Here is a 20,882-nt window from a genome sequence, read left to right on the forward strand (position 1 = left end):
GGGGGGGGGGGGTTGGTGGTGGTGCTGTTTGTGTGTTCTTTTGTTTATCTTTTCTGGAGTTCATATGCAGAATTGCAGCAGAAGAAAGAAGAGATTGAATGTCTCCTGGGGCTGCCTGAAGACCAGGATTGGTTTTGCTACTGCGGTTCCTAATTTGAACCTATTTTTCTGGTTCAAACTGAACCTGTGGTTCTATATAGGTTCAGATCTGGTTCACCTAGAATGTCTTTAAAAAGTTGGTTGCTTCTTGACTTCTATTTCATTAGTTTATTGATGGTAGTTGGCTGGATTAGGGACACTAAGTCCAGACATAGTTAGGATATTTTATTGGTTGTTTGGTTTAGTTAATACTCTTCTTTTTGGCCTGTGATAGAGAGGAATTTCCTTTCCTGTTTTGGGTTTGTTTCTTTATTATTCAAGTTGTCTTGTTAGATTAGCATACTTCCAAATACAGCCTGCGGCTGGGAAGTCTTAGACAGTTTAGAATTTTATTTATTCTCTCTTTCTGGTCAGTTTTATGAATATTCCACCCCATGAATTGATGACTAGAAATGGCTTTTAGCCCTTTAGTTTTGTGAGATTCAGAGCTCTGATTTGCTGTGAGATGCAGTGAAGCGTTGATGAGATTTCAAGGAAGGTTGGTGGGATCCAACCCTGAGGATCAGGTGGGATTCCATGCTAGGTTTTTTTCTCTTAAAACTTAACAGGTCAGATTTCTTCTTCCTACCCTGCTCATATCTTTTTTCTCTCTCTTCTCTCAAGTTTCTGTTTAAAGAAGTTAATACTAATCTGTATACTCTGTTCTTTTTAATTTCAATTCTATTACTGGTTTAAAGTTCAAGTTTGTTATTCCGGTTTCTAAAATCAGAACTTGCCATCAAATTCAAGTCCTATTGCTAGTCTGATTTCTAGAATTTTAGTTTCTGGTTCTAATTTCATATTTTAATTTCTGGTTCTTGTTTGCTGATTAGTTTATCATATTAGTTCAGTTTCAAAATTCAAATTTGATGCTTTAAATCTGAATATAGAGATTCTATTCTTCCTGTATTTTCAGTTTCCTTATTCAAGTAGAAGTTTTATATAGTTCAGAATCTGGCTGTCAGAATGTGATCTAACTTTGCGGAACTGTTTTCCAGCCCATAATAAGTCTTCGACCAGACTTCTAGGACAATCAGATATGTTTTAAATCTGTTTCTGAAATTTATCCTGAAAACTAGTTGGGTTCTATTCCTGCGTTCTGGTTTTCTAAATCCTTTTCCTTGGGTGCTTAACAAACCATCAAAATTGGTATTGGAACCGTGACCAGTAATGATTTAAGGAACCCTGACATGACCAGCCTTTAGAATACTGTAAATCAGTTGGCTGAAAATGTTCAAATGACTGTCCAATGATATGTACTTTTCTAATGGTACATCTAAAAGATTCAGGTAGGGCCACCAAGGGAATAACGGAGATCATATGAGCATCAGTTACAGAATCATGGTACAACCCCTACCACAATGTGAAGAGATGAAGGAGTTGAAAAAAACAACCTTCCTCCCACATTCAGAGCTCAACTGCATGACAAACTCACCACCATATGACTAGGTAGTTTATCAGTTGAAGAGTATATGGAACAGTTTGATGCGTTCATTTCACAGACAGGGAGGGGTCAATGAAGATGACATCGAGTTAGTTTTGCGTTTCAAATCAGGTCAAAATCCTGAGATTTGGAAGGAGCATAATGTGCATGATGTGTATGATGCACAAGACTATTTTCAGAAAACTCTATGGAGAGAGGAGATTTGTAAATTCCCTCAAGGAGGTTCAGTTCTCAAGCCGTGGAGTACCAGAGAGCCCCAGCAGCTGCCAACCGTACGAGTCAATTATCTAGTACTCCTACAGACAAAGGCAAATTATCCATGACCAGTGACAATGATACGAAATGCTGCAATTGCGGCAAGGGTGGGCACTTTGCTAATTTTGCCCTATGAGACCTAAGGTGAATGCTGTTGCTACTATAGTAGGAGTAGATGACACATTGAAGGTATCAGGTATGTGAGCCTTGTCCACCTGATCATGATGATGTGATCTATGATGATGAGGGTGGTGAGGAAACTCACGGGGTTAGGCCTGATTTGGTATGACTTCTATTTCTATTTCAATTTTAATTTCATGGGGTGATTTCTATTTCGGGAATTGTTTGGTTTGATTTTTGCACATTATTTCAGTGAAATAGAAATCAAATGGAATAGAAATTCTGAAATAGCTGTGGAGCTGTTTGACTTTTAGAATTGAAATTGATATCACTCTTGCTCTTTAATGAGCACATGGTTAATTTGATGGGCAAAGTAGTGATTCCATGTTAAAAATAAGCCACCCTCCTCTCGATGGTCTCACCTCCGCCCCCGCCCCCGCCACCACTGCCCCATCCCAGCCCAGCCCTGCCCCACCCTTCCCTCCCCCGCCTCTGCTGCCACCACCCTCTCCCAAAGAAATATAGCAAAATTATTCTCAGAAATTGAACTTTCAAATGGATTTCTTATTCTTGAAATATTTTCAGGTTGATGCAACCAAAATTGAAATTGAAATCGAAATCATATCAAATCTGGTTTTAATATTATATGCATGGACACATTGACTGAAACTGAAGAGGAGGATGACTATGAAGAAACCAAGAAAATTGGTACAGTACTAACAGTCGAAGTTGAAGCAATTGGAACTTGGAAGAGGATGAGGACACTTCCAAGGACATTCCACATAAGGATATTACAGATTCCATTCTTTATGTGGAAGTCATAGAGTTTGTGAATGATCATAAGTTCTTTGAAGAAAGAATTACTAGTTGAGGATTTCATTCCAAACATTCGTGAGCTACCAGAGTTCTGTTTTGAACTGAAGTTGGATGTTCATCACATGAAGCTGATTCCTTGTCTCTCCAAAACTCAAGGTCGGGTTTTCAAGCCGAGGAAAGTTGTTGTATAATTCCCACATAAGAAAGAAGTGATTGAAGAGCTCTTGCAACTGCCTGAAGACCATGATTTGTTTTGGTCATGCGGTTCCTGGTGTGAACATATTTTCTGGTCCAAACTGAACTTGTGGTTCAGGGTTCAGATCTGGTTCACTCAGAAAGTCTCTGAGGCGCAGGCTGCTTCTAGAGTTTTATTTCATTATTTTATTGCCTTATTTTGTTGATAGTAGTTTACTAGATTGGGGACACTAGTCCAACCATAGCTTGGATATTCTATTGGTAATTTGGTCACGTTAGTACTCTCCTTTTTAGCTTGCGATAGGGAGGATAGGGCTATTATTCCACCTCACGAGTTTGATGTATAGAATTGGTTTTCAGCCCTTCAGCTTTGTGATAGTGAGAGCTCTGTTTTGCTGCAAGATGCAGTGAAGCCTTGGTGGGATTCCATGTTAGGGTTTGGTGGGATGTCAGCCGAGAGGATCAGGTGGGATTTCTGAATTATATTTGTCCTTTTTCTTTTATCAGTTAACAGGTCAGATTTCTTCATTCTGACTTTTACCAATATCCAGCAAATAACTACAATATATAAAAGAAGAAGAGGAGGAAGAAGAACAACCATCGATAGTTTGTGTTGTGTTACTAACCAATAAAGAAATAAAATTACATACCTGCCCCTCACTTATCAATATCACATATACCATTAAATAATAAAATAAAATGTGAAGACTGTAATGCCCCTACACCTCTGCAATAGTGATGGAGGGCCTTAGGGAAGAAAGGGAATGTCAGAGTAAAGAAGGGGAAGTAAGGCAATCACACAATCAGACTTTGCACTAATCCAACCAATTTTATTCAATAATCAAAATCATTATGTGTTGTCCATCGTTTATAGCAAATATATAGAAAAGGAAAGACATGGCATTTGAAACTTAACTAAAATAGTAACTAGCCTAAACTAGGAAACAACCATAAAAGGAAATCAATGCAAGGAAAGAAATCCTAACTCCTACATTCAAATCTGGAAAATAAAAGGTATGAAATAAAAGACAAGTAACTACTAATTTAATTTCCAACTCTTGTTGGACCAAAACCTTAGGTTGGACCGGTTCTTCTTGGACCTTGGCCTCCAAAGCCGGTCATACTGGTCCAACCATGCAGGTGCAGTTGTATCTACATCAATTCTCCTCCTCTGAAAAGAGTCGAGTTAGGAAAAGAACCGAGGAGATCGTGTGAAGGAATACGTTGAATGAGGAATGATCTCACATTCTTCTTGGGCTTAATTTCAGGGAGATCTTTGGCATGATGAAACTTCATAGTCTTGTTGGCATTCTTGAAAGCATAGGTGTTGGCATAGCCACAATGCTGTATTTTCTTGTCAAACAACTAAGGTCGACCAAGAAGGATCTGGCACACCTTTAGAGGGAGGACGTCACATTGGACTGTATCCTTAAATCCACCAATAGAGTATGTGACCAAACACTTATATGTGATCTTGAGATTAGTGTTGTTCACCCAAGCAACCTTATAGGGAGTTGGATGTGGCTCTGTTTTCAATCCCAGCTTACGAACATCGTCTTCAGAGGCAATATTAGTGCAACTACCTCCATCAATGACCAAGGTTAACAACTGGTCATTGCACTTCACACGAGTCGGTGCCAATCTTCATTGTTAGTGACTGAGTGGTCAACACATGACGAATAACATAAAAGGGATGTTGGTCCTCATCACTGAGAGTGTCATTGACTTCACTTGGTTCACGTTCTTCTCTTAGATCAACTGTGTCAGAACCAAGTTGCTCTTTGGAAATATATGGTATTGGAGAATCCTTATCAATAAAAGCAACCAAATGGCTGGGACATTTAGCACTGATATGTCCAAATCCCGAGTAGCCCCGAAGTGTAAACTTTGTTGCATAAGAAGGTTTATCTGAACCAGGTCGAGGGGGTGAGTATGGGCGAGTATGGATGAGTAGACTGTGAAGATGACATTTCAGAAGCATGTCTAGGTGGAGAATACGGCCGACTAGGTCGTGAAGAGGCAATAGATGTTAGATGACCTTTCTTGAGTAGGAGGCTGTTGCAGAATGGAACTAGTACCTCGAGGGAAAGTATCTACAAAATTCTTCCGACTGTATAGGCATTTCAAACTTCCTCAACCTGATACACTACTTGCACAACATCTTCCATTGTAGGCAGTCGATTGGATGCAAGGGCAATACTAAGTTGAGGGTGCATACCATTGCGAAATTGTGCCACCAATACCTCTTCATCCAATTGAAAATCAGATCGAGTGGCCAAATATTAAAATCTCGCAACATATTCTTCAACGGTCAAATTCTCTTGTTTCAATTGTGCAAACCTGAGATGCATGCGTTGCGTGTAATCAGAAGGCAGGAATCTCCGGTTCATGATTTCATGCATTTCAGCCCAAGTAGTGACTAAACCAATGCCTCGTGTTCGGTTTTGTTGCTGTTGTTTGACCCACTAGACTCGGACTTTGCCTTTCAATTTAGAGTCTGCAAATAGGATCTTTCGGGCCTCAGTCAACCCGTATTATCTGAAGAATGTCTCTAAGCTATGAATCCAGTCAGGGTATAGTTCTGGATTGTTTTCTCCATAAAAATCAAGGACATCTAATTTTGTTGCTGTTTTTGCTCCATCATCATATCGACCAGTTCTATATGGTGGTGGTGGTGGTGGTGGTGGTAGTAGTGGTAGTGATGGATCCCGTGGAGTGGTGTTTGAAGAATCCCCAGATTGGATGGGACTCTTTCCTCTATCTGCAGCCACCAATCGATTAATAGAAATTTGCATAAATTCCATCATTGTCTTGAGGGAAGTGACAATGGTAGTGAGGGCATCAATTTTCGCAGCAATTTCTCCCTTATAGCAGTTCAACTGTTGAATAACTTCACTGTTGGCTACCATGGTGAAGATAAGCAAGATTACACTCAAATATGATGGCAAAATAATAAATAAAGGAGGGTTAAAGAACAATTTTTTTTTTAAGGATGTCAGAATTGTAAATAGAGAATTTCAATGAGAAACAAAGTGTTAACCACCCATCGTCTAAGTGAAGGGCAAAGTTGGAAATTAGAAGTAAAATCAGAAACGAAATATAGGATAAAAGCGAAAAGCGTGAATTTGAAGGGTAGAATAGGAAAACAAAAAAAAATTAACTCAAAGGAGGAGTCGTAAGAGGGGAATAGGGAACTTGTTCTTTTTTTTGCGATGGAACCAACAACGATGGGAGAAGTCAGGAACACGTATGTCTCCATCTCTCTCTCTCTCTCCTCTTCCTTTTTTTTTTTTTTGTTTGTTTTTTTTTGGTTCTTTTTTCTCTGCTTCTTGTTTTTTTGTTTTTTTTTTGGGGCAGAACCCTGGAGAGGGTGTTTCGACTGAGATTTTGGGGGAAAAAGAGGTTTTGGCTTCTCTGTCGACTCTCTTCTTGTTCTTCTTCTTCTTCCTTTTCTGTTGATTTGGCAGAACCCTAAAGAGGAGGGGCTCGATTCTCTGTTTGAATAGAGATTTTTTTTTTTTGGCTGTTCTGAGTCTCGGTAGAAACCGGAACAGAGAGGAAAGAAGAGAGATGGAGGGGAAGGAATGGGGATCCTTTGGCTCTGATACCAAGTTGATGGAGGGCCTTAGGGAAGTAAGGGAACCACACAATTAGACATTGTACAAATCCAACCACATTCAATAATCAAAATCATTTGTGTTGTCCATCGTTTACAGCCAATAATATATAGAAAAGTAAAGGCATGACATTAGAAACTTAACTAAAATAATTACTAGCCTAAACTAGGAAACAACCATAAAAGGAAGTCAATGCAAGGAAAGAAATCCTAACTCCTATATTCAAATCTGGAAAATAAAAGGCATGAAATAAAAGACTAAATAACTACTAATTTTATTTCCAACCCTTGTTGGACCAAAACCTTGGGTTGGACCGGTTCTTCTTGGCTCTTGGCTTCCAAAGCCGGTCATGCTGGTTCAACCATGCAAGTGCAGCTGTATCTGCATCAGGTAGACATGACAGCTATTATTTAATCCTCCTCCTCAAGCTGGAGCATAGATATCACGCATGCTCAGCTTGGAACATTTTTCAAGAAAAACAGGCCAAAATAATGCCTTGGTAAACAGATCCCCCAGCTGGCTACTAGTACCAACGAACAGTGTAGCAATCAATCTCTTTATAATAGCATCTCTAACTAAATTACAATCAATGTCAATGTGTTTGGTCCGTTTACGAAAAACAGAGTTGCTGGCAATATAAATAGCTGCCTGGTTATTACTGGTCATATCAACCGACTTGGTAACAACATGTTGGTCACAGGTTAAAAACTTGGAAACAACCTCTTCTGTGAAGTAGGGGGCAAGGCTGCCTACACTGGCCCCTCCCAGACTCTGCAGTTGTGGGGGCCTCATGCACCGGTGTTTTTTTTTTTTTAAATCAATCGACTTGGGTAACAGGAAAACCAAACTCCTGAAGAAGTGGTTTCAACCGCAATATCTCAACTGGAGTATGAGCCATAGCTCTGTACTCGGCTTCAATAGTTGATCAAGCAATGGTGGTCTGTTTCCTACTCCACCAAATAACAAATTTTCCCCAAACAGAAGTACAAGATCCAATAGTAGATCTCCTATCACATTGAGCACCAGCCTAGTCAGCATCTGAATACCCAATAACATTAGTATTTTTTTGTGTACAAATAAGACCCTTTCCTGGAACACTTATAAGATGACATAAAATTCGGTAAGCTGCCTCCCAACGAGCCCATTTGGGCATCCCCATAAACTGACTGATTACTCCAATTGCCAAAGAAATATTTGGTTTGGTTACAGTAAGACAACTAAGTTTTCCCACAAGTCGCCTGTATTGATGTTTATCTATGAATTCCTCACCATCATTAGCCCTACTTTATTCACGTTAATTTCAATTCTGATAACTGGTTAAAGTCCTAGTTTGTATTTTGATTTCTGAAATCAGAATTTGCCATTGAATTGTAGAGTCCTATTGCTAGTCTGATTTCTAAAAACTTTGGTTTCTGGTTCTGATTTTTTGTATTCTGATTTCTGGTTCTTGTTTGCTGATTATTTTATCATATTAGTTCAGTTTAAAAATTCAAACTTGTTGGTTTAATATGACTATAGAAATTCTGTTCTTCCTGGATTTTCAGTTTCCTTATTCAAGTAGGATTTTTACATAGTTCAAAATCTGGCTGTCAGAATTTGTTCTAATGTAGCAGAACCGTTTTCCACCTCATAATATTATAATAAGCTTCCGACCAATCTTCTAGGCCAATCAGATATGTTTTAAAGTTGTTTCTGAAATTTCTCCTGAAAACTGGTTAGGTTCTATTCCTGGATTCTGGTTTTTGCTCTGTTTTCTAAACCCTATATCTTAGGTAGTTAGAAACAGTTTCACATGTTTTATTCATTCTTGTTTACTATTTTTTTTTTTTTTTTTCTTCTAGTGGCCTATCAAGATGTACAATTTGCATCAAAATTTTACTATGGTGCTACCATGAGCCATCATAGGACTCTCTGCAACTTTTAATGGGTTTGTATGCAGCATTCAGCTGAATTCCAATTTGGATCATTTACTGTTAAGTTTGTCACGAATTCTTGACCCGTTTTGAAGAATGATCCGCGCCGACATATTTTGGTGGTGACCCAAATGAGAAGTTTTCTGAGATCTATGATGGAAGTAGAGGGGTTGGACCGATAGACCGCGACCCGATGGATCGACCCACGACTTGGAGGAGTATATGATGTACTATCGTCTTGTTGAGCAAGTCATTGTAATTTGGGGGGTTTTTTTCGAGCTAGGGTTTCAGAGCGAGTTTTCTCACCGCTGTTTGGGTGTAATCTCTCTTCTAGATATTGAAACATCTTCTTCTTCGCCCGAGGGCATAGCACACCACATCGGTGTGTGAACCTCGTTAAATCTCTGTGTTGTGCAGATTTGTGTTTGTTTATTTTTGTATTTTTTGGTGTTTACTATAACATCTACTATGTCCTACACTGGGATGTGAAAATTCTTTCGTGTTTATATTTTTTTAAGGGGGGGGGGTTTGCTTAGGAAGCAGATTTGGAAAATTTTGTAGTTTGTAAGTTCTGGTTTGGATCTTTTCTTGTAACATGATTTGCAGGTGGAAAACTTTGCAATAGCTTAGTGCTATTTCCTTTGGCTGTAGAAGTAAAAGAACTGAAAGAATTTGGTCCACAATTTGTGAATTCAATTTTCTTGACCCTTTAAGGATGTTGATTTCAGGTTCCAGCACAGCGAGCCATTGCATTGCAGCTCCTTGGTACAGTGCTTGATAAGGCTTTGTGCAACTTGCAAGAGAGTCAAGTTGGGTGTAACATGAGTAGGGTCAATAATATTGAGAAGAATGTTGATTGGAAGGCTGCTTTGGCTTTTGCTCTTGGCCCAGAACCTGAGCTTGTCTTATCGCTGAGGTTAATCATAATTGAAAACTTATTTTCCTGGTGATAGCTTATTGATCTGATTTCATATTTTATTCAGCTGACTGTTCCAAAACCATTGAATCTCCTCTGGTTGCAATTACTGGAAGAGATAATGTGACTCGGTTGAATACCTTTACATTGGTGTTTTGTATAGTACCTAAGAAAAAATATTGATCTTTATCCTGTCCTTCCTGTTGTATTCCTTATTTCTGGGAAGTAACTATCTTTTTTTTTTCCTTTTTTTTTTTTCATTTGCTGAAGAAGGTTGAAGAGTGACAATGTTAATTAGTACAGTCTATAAACAAGTTTACACAGAAGAGAAGGAAAGCCAACAGAAGAAAGTGTGGTGGGAAAAGGGGTAGAACTGATTAGGGTTTGAAGAAACTGAAAAGAAAAGAGAGATTACAAACTCTACCACTGTTATGAACAGTAACCCAGAATATTAAATTAAGAAATATTCTGAGAGACTAGTCAAATCAGTTTTTGAAACTGAGAATTAATTCAGGCGGAAATAGAATTCCAACAAATTCGATTTGGGAATAGCTCCCATTTTGCTCGCCACTACCGGATTCTGTCAGGTCCTAATTCAGGCGGTGGGAAATGTTCCCGATTGATGAGGAATCTCTCTTATATATAAAATACTAAAAAGAGAAAAAAAGATATATATTCATTTTTGAGATTAAGGGCAATGGTATGCTACAAGTGAATATTTGCGACAAGAATGAATCTTAAATTTAGAATGTTTCCTGTTTTCTCTACGTTCTGTGTTTGCCTTGTCTCCTAGTTAATGATTTGGTGAATTTTTCTCTCATGGAACTACTATTTTTGTAATAGTATTTGTTATCGCTGATCATGAAAGACAATATAGCGTAAATAGGATCTCATGTTCTCAAAATCTAGAAGATCGGAAGGAATCTAAAGTGAGTACCCATGTTCATTCAAGGTAGTTTTCTGGCTGTTAGTCCAGGAAGAGCGTTTTGAGATCTCATCCGCAGGTCTGCCTTAAAGGCTTAAAAATGGCCTCTGTAGATCCTTTTAGTTTAAAGTAAGAGTATTATTCTATACCTATAAACTATATAGTATTCTATATCTATAAACTATATACTCTGCCTAAACCCCCTCCCCGAGGGCCTCCCTCTGCTCTAGTTCACTACTGGGATACCTGAAACAAGCCTTAAAAAAAAAAAAAAAAAAAATTAATTGCTGTGAGTAACAAGTTACTGAATGAGAATTAGAAAGTTAGATAAAGTAGCTATTACAGGTTTAGAAATAGAGATAAACGGAAGTTAATATTTTAGGACAAGAACCAGAATTAGACTATTAGTAACAAGGAAAACAGATCATTTGAGACAATCTTCCAGCCTATAAAACCAGAAATTGGTGGGCTGAGTGTTGTCAGAACAGAACCTGAGCCTGCAACAGAAAGAGGATCAGAAGGAAAGCATGAAAAGGGATTCTGCCGCAGGATACCTAGTTTGTTTGATGGAGAAAAGTGGAAAAGGTTAAAAGGGGTGGGATAATTTGGATATTTTCCATGAAATCCCAAAAGCCATGGTTGTTTGGATGCCTTTCCCAGGGAAACTACTAGACAACATTTTTGGTAATTAATGTTCCTATTTGTTGACGTGGCTGGTGAATTCTCCCACCCCACCTCTCCACAAAGTCCTACCATTTTTGGTAGGACTTTGTGGAAAAGGGGGGGAAAGTGCAACCGACCCTGCAAAAACCGAGACAGCTTGAAGCCGCCAATTCACCGGAGAAATTTTTGGGATCAGATGTTTCCGTAGACAAAAATGCTGGAATCACGTGGAGGTTCGCAGGAAATGTACTCTAAGAATGATTTTTGGGATCGGACTTTTCCGTTGAGGGCAACTTGATCAGTTCACCACGAGCTCATGACCAAGCTTGCTCCTCTCTCTCTCTGTCCAAGAATTTTGGTCTGGACTTTGTGGAATTGGTTCTTTGAAGGTTATAGGAGTGAAGAAATGGGGATAAAACGAAGCTGATGACAAAAGTGTTCAAGGGAGCAAACGTCTTCATGTCTCCGAAGCTGGTCCCGCCTGAAATCTTCGATACTCTTCATGATACTCTCAAGTAGTTGTCTTATTAATGGGCTGATTTCTCTGTTGGGGAACAAATCTGTTTCTTTGCTCACCAAAAAATAGATTCCACCTCGATCTGAAAAATCTTATCTTTACGTATGTAATCTTCTTGCAGGGGTGTTGCAGCAGCGATGGATGGGGCGGAGGGGTGTTGCAGCAGCCCTCTTGTTTTTTCGGTTGTCTCTGTGAAGGAGAAAGAGAAAAGAAACGAAAAACATAGTGGAAATTTGTTATTTTATTAATGTGGGGCCCACAACAATTGGGTTTTCCATTATTTCCTTTCCTTTCCTTTTCTGTTCCCTCACCCCACTCCCTTCACTATCCCACCCCCTTTTTTCCTACAAACAAACAGGGCCTAGAAGATACTATTCTGTTTCAGATGGGAATTGATGGAAGCGTGAAGGCTGTCCTACAATATAGGATGAGATCTGGAACTTGTAGAAAAAGGAAGTAAGTTAAAGGATCAGAGATCAACCCAAAACACAGCAGGACAGTAAAGAAGAAACTGAAACACAAGAGTAACAGTAAACAGTCCTTAAAGGAGGAAGAAGGATATGTAGGTATCTCACCTACTGCAGAGAAGGTATCCCACCAACTCCAGCTTTGGTATCCCAGCAAAGTTTTCCTACTGCATCCCACAGTAGAGAAATTTTGAATCCCATAAAACCATGCTCCGTATCTCATAGAGACACAAGCTCAAGGCTAAATTATTTCTTAAACCAATGGTAGCGGGTATGATCCCCTACTTTTTATTTATAATTTCATGGAAATAAGCAAAATAGAAAACCCCTATGTATGGTGGGGAGAATTCTTTACAAGTTAAAGTCTCTCTTCAAAATAGAAGCTATTCTAGAACATTACAAAGTAGAAACTAACTACTTGGTCCCGTGTGGGACTTAAATCTTTAATATTTGGGCTTATAGAATTGGCCCATTAGAAACCCCAAAATATAAAGTCCATAGCCCATATCACCCATTGGACACTTCAAGTTAAGCATGTGAGTTTATTTTGGTCCAAATTGATGGCCTTGTTGTCTGCTGGTCTTCTAGTTCTTTTGAATATCATTAGTGTGGATTCTATTATATACATGTGTATGTGTGTGCATGCGTGCACCCGCGTATATGTGCATATGTGCTTCCGTGCACCCATGCGCTTACATTCTGGAAAATCAAGGATGCATCTCCTTTCATTATGTGTTGCAGTTGCAGATAATTGGTGTACGTAGATCTTTGCTGTTTAATTTAATCTGTTGTAATGGCTATTGGGTGACAGGATGGCTTTAGATGACAACCACACTTCTGTAGTTTTGGCCTGTGCGAAAGTTATTCAGTGTGCACTGAGCTGCGACATGAATGAAATTTTTTTTGACATTTCAGAGGTGCAGTTGATTTGTGGGGACCTACTCTGCTTCTGTGATATGTATCATCTTCTTTCAACTGAATTCTAGTTTTATTTGTAAAGCAAGTTATCATTTGGACTAGTAAGTTTTGTTTGTTGTTTTGTTTTCAGAAAATGACAACATTTGAGAGGGCTATCTGTACTGCTCCTATATTTCGTAGTAAACCAGGGATAGATGTTGGTTTTCTTCGTGGTGGATTTTGGAAATACAGTACAAAGCCTTCCAATATCCTCCCATCAGATGATGACATTATGGACGACGAGAATGAGGAACAACATACCATTCAGGATGACATTGTTGTTGCTGGACAAGATTTTGCGGCAGGTCTTGTTAGGATGGGAGTCCTTCCAAGGATACGGTATCTTCTAGAGGTAAGCAACTAAGCATGATCTGGCCAAGTCACTAATGCATGCACAATTACATGTTAATCGTTTTCATATTTTCTTGCTTTATTGATTTGCTCGAGAGTTTAATTTGAGGAAAAGGTGTGTCCTACCAAGAACAATAGTCAGCAGAAGCGACAGAAATTACAGATGACAACCATATGTCATGGTTGAACTTCCCAGTGAAATCTGGATGTTTGCTGATTGAAAATAGTCCTTTCTTATTAACAAATCATATGTTATTCATGCTAGACCAGCCTGCTTGACCTCTGCTCAGCCCAATGGGTTGAGACTTAACTATGAATTTTGCATATACCAGATAAATAAAAGATGGTTTGGTACATATTATATACAACTATGACATGTCCTAGATTTAGAACTATACTTAAAAAGAAAATGTTAATATTCAGCTCAGTAGGTGAAGTTTAAGATTTTACTGAAGTTTCAAACCTCGCCATGGGCAGACATGGATATTAGGATATACATGCGCAGGTCCATGTGATTGAGGACCACCACACCCATCTTATTTGTAAATTTTCAGTTCCGAAATAAGCCAGGGAAGTGGCTTAAAAGTTAAAACTATCCAAAGTTTCATAAAATTACAAAACCTTATGGTGCTTTATCGGTATCTTTTGTTAATAGCATGCAAAATGCCATAAGCTGTGCATAACACAGGCCAGCTTCAGACTTCCCATAGACTGAACTTTTGGGGTGAGCTGGCCCACCTCTGCCTTGCCAGAGCTCAACATGCTTAAATCCCTTAGGCTAAGAAACAAATCATATTAATTTCCTGAAGCACTTAATCATTCCTTCAATAGAAGGGCTTTAACCCAGTGTAATTACTTCTTTCACATGGTCTGATAAGGGTGGATTGGGGTTGGTCCTTGCAATAATAGACATGAACTCATGACGCATTTTTCTGGCCTAAAATGGGGAACCTTTTCATTTCTTTTTTGCTTTCAAGAACATCTGTTCAACTTGAAGTTGATGCATTGAATCTGTGTGTTGAAACAAACACAATAAAGAAAAAGTGTGTGTTTAATATAAGTTTGTCAAACACATGTTATGCATCACAGCTGAAGTAGTAGTCTAAAAAATTATTTAATTTTCCTTGACTGAATGTCATGAATATTTCTTGTTTCGTGTATCCTTGTGCTATGATATTAATTAGATCATTATATCATTAACATATTGAGACCATCGTTCCTGCTGTATTTATTGCAAAGACTAGGCAAATTTTACTGCTCCATTCAAGCACTCCGTGTCAACCGTTGGTCTTTGCAACTTCTCAAAATGATGTTTGGAAGGGTAGGGGAGGGAAGCTCTGTTGATCCATTCATGGCCTTCCTCAAGTTTTTTCGATAACAGAAATCTTGGTTCTTTATGCCTCTTGAAGATTTTGATGCTTTTTTCATACAGCCTCAAATAATGACATTGATGACACAGGAAGATGACAATGTGTGTTTTCACAACTTTGTGAACAGGCCATGATGCTTGACAATACCCAAAATCCTGTGGTAATGCTCTACTTATATAGAGCGTTGAGGCCTAAAATATCTGATGTCACACAGGTTAAGATATAAGATCTTCCAGATACTGGAATATTGATTTTTTAGCTCTCCATAGAGCAATCAGACTGTTTATTGGACGGAAGATAATAACACTTAGCAGTTAGCAACTAAATACTCTCCTAGATTCCACCTTGTCAAATTATGTTGCTTGCTGGTGCTATTGAAATCTCAAATGCTGATCCTTGTTTGCAGACCGACCCTTCTGCATCATTGGAAGAATGCCTTATTTCTATACTGGTTGGGTTAGCGAGACATTCCTCAACTTGTGTAAAGGCTATTATGAAATGCGAAAGGCTTGTCCAATTGATTGTTGACAGGTTTAGCAAGAAAGACAGAATGGAAATTCACACTTCAAAGATAAAATTTGTGACCCTCTTAAAGGTAAGTATGAAAATGTAAGTTGATCTGAGATGTTATATCCTTGTCCTGTATTTGATGGTTTGGTGCCTAAGAAATTTTATATGGTGTTTTGTTTCTGCAAATAGGTGTTGGCTCAATCTGACAAGAAGATTTGCATACGTTTCATAGAAAGAGGGATTTTCCTAGATGCTATTTGGCAATTGTATCGTCCTGCATTTTCACTTGATCACTGGATAAAATCAGGAAAGGAATACTGTAAACTAACATCTGCATTGATGGTTGAACAACTTCGCTTCTGGAGGGTTTGTATTCAATATGGGTGTTGCGTATCATACTTTGCAGATTTTTTCCAGGCCTTGTGCCTGTGGTTGAGTCCCCCTACTTTTGACAAACTAATTGAGATGAATGTTCTTAGTGAATTTGCTTCCATCAGTGAGGAGGCATACCTTGTTCTAGGTGCCTTGGCCAAAACACTCCCAAAACTTCATTCTCAGGAACAGCTTACACAGAAGAATGCAGATTTCGCCATTGATAATATGGGGAATTGGTGTTGGAGTTATGTTGGTCCAACGGTTGAGTTAGCTTTGAACTGGATATCATTGACAAGTAATCCTTACTTACCTAAAATCTTTGATTTGCACATAGGATTTCAGACTAACTTTGTTGCCCAAGATTCTTCTTTGAGCTGTATTCTGTGGGTGATTTCATCTGTCATGCACATGCTTTCTAGCATACTAGAACGAGTTGCACAGGATGACACCTATATCCAGCAAGGAAGTAGTAATGTGCCATGGCTGCCCGACTTTGTCCCTAAGGTTGGGCTCCAAATTGTGAGAAGTAGATTTTTGAACTTCTCAGATGTTACAGGATATGAAACTGTTCCCAATGAAGAGAATTTTTTTGTTAAGAATCTGTGTCATTTGAGACGTGACGGTGATAATGAAACATCTTTATCTGCTACAACTTTCCTTAATGAATTAATCCGACTTATAGTTTCCATTGACAAAACCATCCTGGTAGCTAAGAATGAGAGTAGTAATCAGTACTCACAAGAAAACAGTTTCTCAAGGGATGGTAAAATACTGGAGGATGGGATAATTATGTGGTCTCAAGGTCAACTGAGAAACTTAATGATAAATTTCATGGAGTTAGTTGCTTTAGACTGGAACAATGTGCAGTCAATTGAGACCTATGGTAGAGGTGGGCCTGCTCCAGGGATTGGTTTTGGCTGGGGTGCCTCTGGTGGAGGGTTTTGGTCTACTTCTGTTTTGCTAGCGCAAGTAGATTCACAATTGCTCGTGAACTTGCTTGAAATCTTCCAGATGGTGCTTGAGAAAGACCTCCCTCCAGCTGAAGACATGGCATTTACTCTTCAAAGGATTAATTCTGCCCTTGGAGTGTGCTTAACTGTAGTGCCAATGGGTAAAGTCATTATGAAAAAGGCACTGGATATCTTACTTGGAGCCCCTGTCCTGAAGTCCCTCGATGTCTGTGTTGATAAGTTTCTTCGACTTAACAGGAGGATCAAATCATTTGACTCGGAGTATAAAGAAGAGGATTACATCTACTTCAGTAAGATTTTGACTAATCATTTCAGAAACAGATGGCTTTGCGTAAAGAAGTCCAAAGCAGTGGATAGCAATAATGCCGTTGGGAAATCTACGAAAAACACTGATGCTCTGGATACCATTCACGAAGATCTGGATGAATCTGATGTGACTGGTCATGATTATAACCGCAATTCTTTGGTTGTAGAGTGGGCTCACCAGAGATTGCCACTTCCCATGCATTGGTTTCTCAGCCCAATTTCAACGATTTCTGACCGTAAAGCTGCTCATTATCTTCCAAAATTTTCCAGCATACAGAGTAGCATCTGCTCATCAACTGATGAAATCCTAGAGGTTGCAAAAGGTGGACTTTTCCTTCTTTTAGGTCTCGAAGCAATGGCCTTGTGCACTGATATCCAACACTCACCAGTTTCAGCTGTGTCATTGGTTTGGAAATTACATTCCTTGTCCATGGTATTACTTGTCAGAATGGGTGTTATTGAAGATGAGAGAAGCAGGGATGTGTACAGCACATTGCAAGAGCTGTATGGGCAGTGTCTTGATGAATCAAGAAGCAACAGTGTCATTAATCCTCCTTTGGACAAGACTGGTAATTTATTAATGGAAACTGGAAAAAAATATGGAGTGGAAATTCTAAAGTTTCAGTCAGATGTTCATGAGAGTTACCCAACATTTATTGAAAATTTTGTTGAGCAGTTCGCTTCAGTATCATATGGTGATGTGATTTATGGCCGGCAAGTGGCAATGTATCTACATGGTGCAGTTGAAGCGCCAGTCCGACTTGCTACCTGGAATGCACTATCTAGTTCACATGTCCTTGAACTCTTGCCTCCTCTTGAGAATTGCTTGGCTAAGCCAGAAGGATACCTAGAACCTATTGAGGTAGTGAAGCAAACCTATTGATTTGACTTTTTGAGGCATATATATATATTTTGGATGAGTAAATAAATGTATTAAGGAAAAGGGGGAGGGAGATTACAACCCTGAAAAGGGAAACAAAACCTAAAAGGGTGACAAAAGCCCACATGGGCAAAGACAGGAGCAAAGAAGCCCATTCAACATCCATGGTCCAAAGGGCTTCAAGACTCACATGTCCAATACATCACAAAAGCCCACATGGGCTTAAAAACAAAGCAAGGGAACCCATCCAAGGGTAACCAAGTCAAATCCAGTTAGGGTTTGTGGAAACCCTAACAAACATCTCTTTTTGAGGCTTATTGTTAACATGCATTGCAAAGTATCTTTTCAATTCATACTTATTCACTTCTGCTGCACTCGGTCAAAGGAAAATATTTTTAATTCTAAAATTAAGTTGGCATATCCTTGAAAGTTCGTGTTAAAAAATACGTACAGGATAAACTTCCAAAGACCATATGAACAACTAATTGTCTGCTTACAATGGAAGAACCACTTATTTCTGCAGACTTTTCTACTGAGATTTCATTATAGTTTATGCACAAAGGGATTTCCATAAGTTTGGTTTTCAACTTTGTGCAACATAAATTTAACATTAGCTAAGTGTTTATTTTGAAAGTGGGGAAGTTACCTTTCTGGTTTTCTTGGAGAGGGTGCCTTCATGATAATGAACAATTTTCTTTTGCTAAGATGGGAGGATAAATTTCTGTCTGACTTCTTTGCAGAATAATGAAGGGATTCTGGAGGCTTATGTAAAGTCATGGATTTCTGGGGCCCTCGACAGAGCTGCTACTCGGGGATCAATGGCAGTTACATTGGCATTGCACCACCTTTCATCTTTCATTTTCCACAGTTGTACTAATGACAAGTTGCTTCTTAGGAATAAGCTGGTGAAGTCTCTTTTGCGTGACTACTCTCGTAAGCAGCAACATGAGGTGTGTAAAGTCTCTTGCTGATTGTTAAAGAGCAGCTATTCCTCAACATTTTAAGTTAGGTTTAGGCATATTATCTGACAGCATCTGACATTCTGACATCGCCATAAGTTTGGTAAATGATTTGAAATACCGTTGCATACTAGTGTAAAATATCGAAACTTAGAAAGGTACAGTATCCTGAAGATGTCATTCTGTGGCGATGGTGGTGTCGTATCTTTGGACTTTCTATATGATTATAGATATAAAGGCCACATTTGTTGCTTATACAATAGCACAAATCTTCTACACGTCACTTTTTATTTATATTTCTTTTTGGATGACAAAGTTAAGCATGTACTCTTGAACGTGGGAAATTAATTTCTCAGTTCTCATGCTTGGCTAAATAGAAAATTCAAGGGCTTGAAAAGTGCAATGCACAATGGTGGATAGGGTTAATGTGAACAAATGACCCTGAAATGTGTAATATAGAGGGGTGCCCAATCAGGGTGTAACAGCCTTTGTCAGCTACAGTACAGGTTTTTTTTTTTGGTTTTTTTTGGGGGGGGGGGGGGGGGGGGGAGGGGGAAGAAAATGAATTTCCATTTACAGGTGAGTGACACAACATATGCAGTTCGTTGAGGATTCCCCCTCCGCCCCCTTTTTTTCTTCTTTTCTTCTTTCTCATTCAATGAATTCTAGTTTTATACAGAGAATCTAACTGATGTTCTGCTCTGAAATGGAATTGCAGGGCATGATGCTGGATTTAATTCAGTATTCTAAGTCTGCAAAATCTCAAGATGATTCTTTACTGCCAAGTGATGAACTCGAAAGAAGGTTCAAGTTGTTAACTGAAGCTTGTGAAGGAAATTCTTCTCTTTTGACTGAACTTGAGAAACTGAAATCCTCTGGTGAAAAAAGACAGTTACCAAGGCTTTAACAATTTCTGTATATTCTACACATCCTATCCTTTTCCAGCAGGCCCCTCCCCCCCAAGGATTTAAAAGGATCCAAAACTATTTGCCTGCCGCCAGCTGGGGTCTTATTCTTCAGCAGATGGACTGCACCATTAGCTACCCAATGAAAGGTGCAAGGTTCAGGATCTGCAACTGCAGTTTTGAATATCGAAGTTTTGGCACTGTTAGTGTACAAGAGTAGTTATAAGTTGCCTCTGTAAATTTGCCTTTCTTTTCCGTATAATTTTGAGCTGACATTTTTGAATTTATGGTTATTAACCCAAAACTATAACAAGCTTCTCTCTGTTTTTATAAAATTTTAAACACCTTTTATCAAATTTGATGCCAGTTCCAAACATTTGATCCTTTTGCAGTTCCTATTTGTATTAATTTAGCTTTCTTGGACCATCTGCTGAATCCATTGGTAACCAGTCCATCTAAGATGACTGGAATGGGATTGCACTGTGTGTAAGACTATTGAGGCTCTTATGAGATTTAACAACAGGTGGAGGCATCTCTTCGGAGCTAGCTGTACAAAAGGAGTCTCCATAGCAATCTTGATAGAGGGCTAACCAATTGGCGCCATTAGCTTCCCCTGTATTCAAATTTAAGTCTAAAGAATTGGGCCAAAGTAGTTCCTTCTGTTTGATCTAACAAATTCGTTTCATTTCCCTAATTGGATCTAACAGTCTGAGTCCACCACCGTTAATCTGATCACCCGTCTTGATGGCTTCCTGCAGCCCATGAAGAATGGCAAAGCCTTCATGCATATGTTGTGTCAGTGACCTTTAAGGGAAGATTCACGTGGACTGTTTGATTTTAAAATGTAACTATAAGTGTATGAATCAATGTAGCTACAGGTCGAACAGAGGGAGAGCAATCACTTCATTTTTTCATTTTTTGCTTCTTTTAATAATGCGAAAATGAACTGATTAATGACTGTGATCTAATTCTAATTACCGTCCTAAACATATGTATCTAAAATAACGTCCTAACCATTTGTCATCTAAGAATTTAAAGACGCAAGCCACGCAATTAAAATTAAATAAATAAATAACTGAAAATAAACACCCCACGAAATTAAAAAGCAATGAAGGAAAAAAAATGCTAAAATAAAAATAAAGTAAAAGAAAGGGGATAAAGCTAGAGAGAACTCACGAATAGGTTTCTCTACTTAGCCCGAGGGATACATCATAATATGAGCTTCCCTACTTGACCAGAGAGTCTCTCTTACAAGGGTTACTCTACTTGTCTTTAGGGAAAGGGAGACAATTAAAATAAAAACAATAAAATA

General features: G+C 38.7%; 1 protein-coding gene across 1 annotated transcript in view; it reads left to right on the forward strand.

Moving 5' to 3' along the window:
- LOC122070924 (transcriptional elongation regulator MINIYO) overlaps positions 1 to 19,926 on the forward strand; it is a 24,847-nt gene extending 4,921 nt beyond the window's left edge. The window contains exons 4-10 of the mRNA XM_042635175.1: positions 9,227 to 9,414; positions 12,798 to 12,903; positions 13,035 to 13,295; positions 15,071 to 15,259; positions 15,364 to 17,688; positions 18,447 to 18,656; positions 19,384 to 19,926. Coding sequence (XP_042491109.1) covers positions 9,227 to 9,414; positions 12,798 to 12,903; positions 13,035 to 13,295; positions 15,071 to 15,259; positions 15,364 to 17,688; positions 18,447 to 18,656; positions 19,384 to 19,572 — 3,468 coding nt within the window. The 3' untranslated portion in view covers positions 19,573 to 19,926. The remainder of the gene's footprint in view (positions 1 to 9,226; positions 9,415 to 12,797; positions 12,904 to 13,034; positions 13,296 to 15,070; positions 15,260 to 15,363; positions 17,689 to 18,446; positions 18,657 to 19,383) is intronic.
- Positions 19,927 to 20,882: the final 956 nt, after the last annotated feature.

The sequence above is a fragment of the Macadamia integrifolia genome, unplaced genomic scaffold (assembly GCF_013358625.1).
Source record: "Macadamia integrifolia cultivar HAES 741 unplaced genomic scaffold, SCU_Mint_v3 scaffold_157A, whole genome shotgun sequence".
Classification (NCBI taxonomy): Eukaryota; Viridiplantae; Streptophyta; class Magnoliopsida; order Proteales; family Proteaceae; genus Macadamia; species Macadamia integrifolia.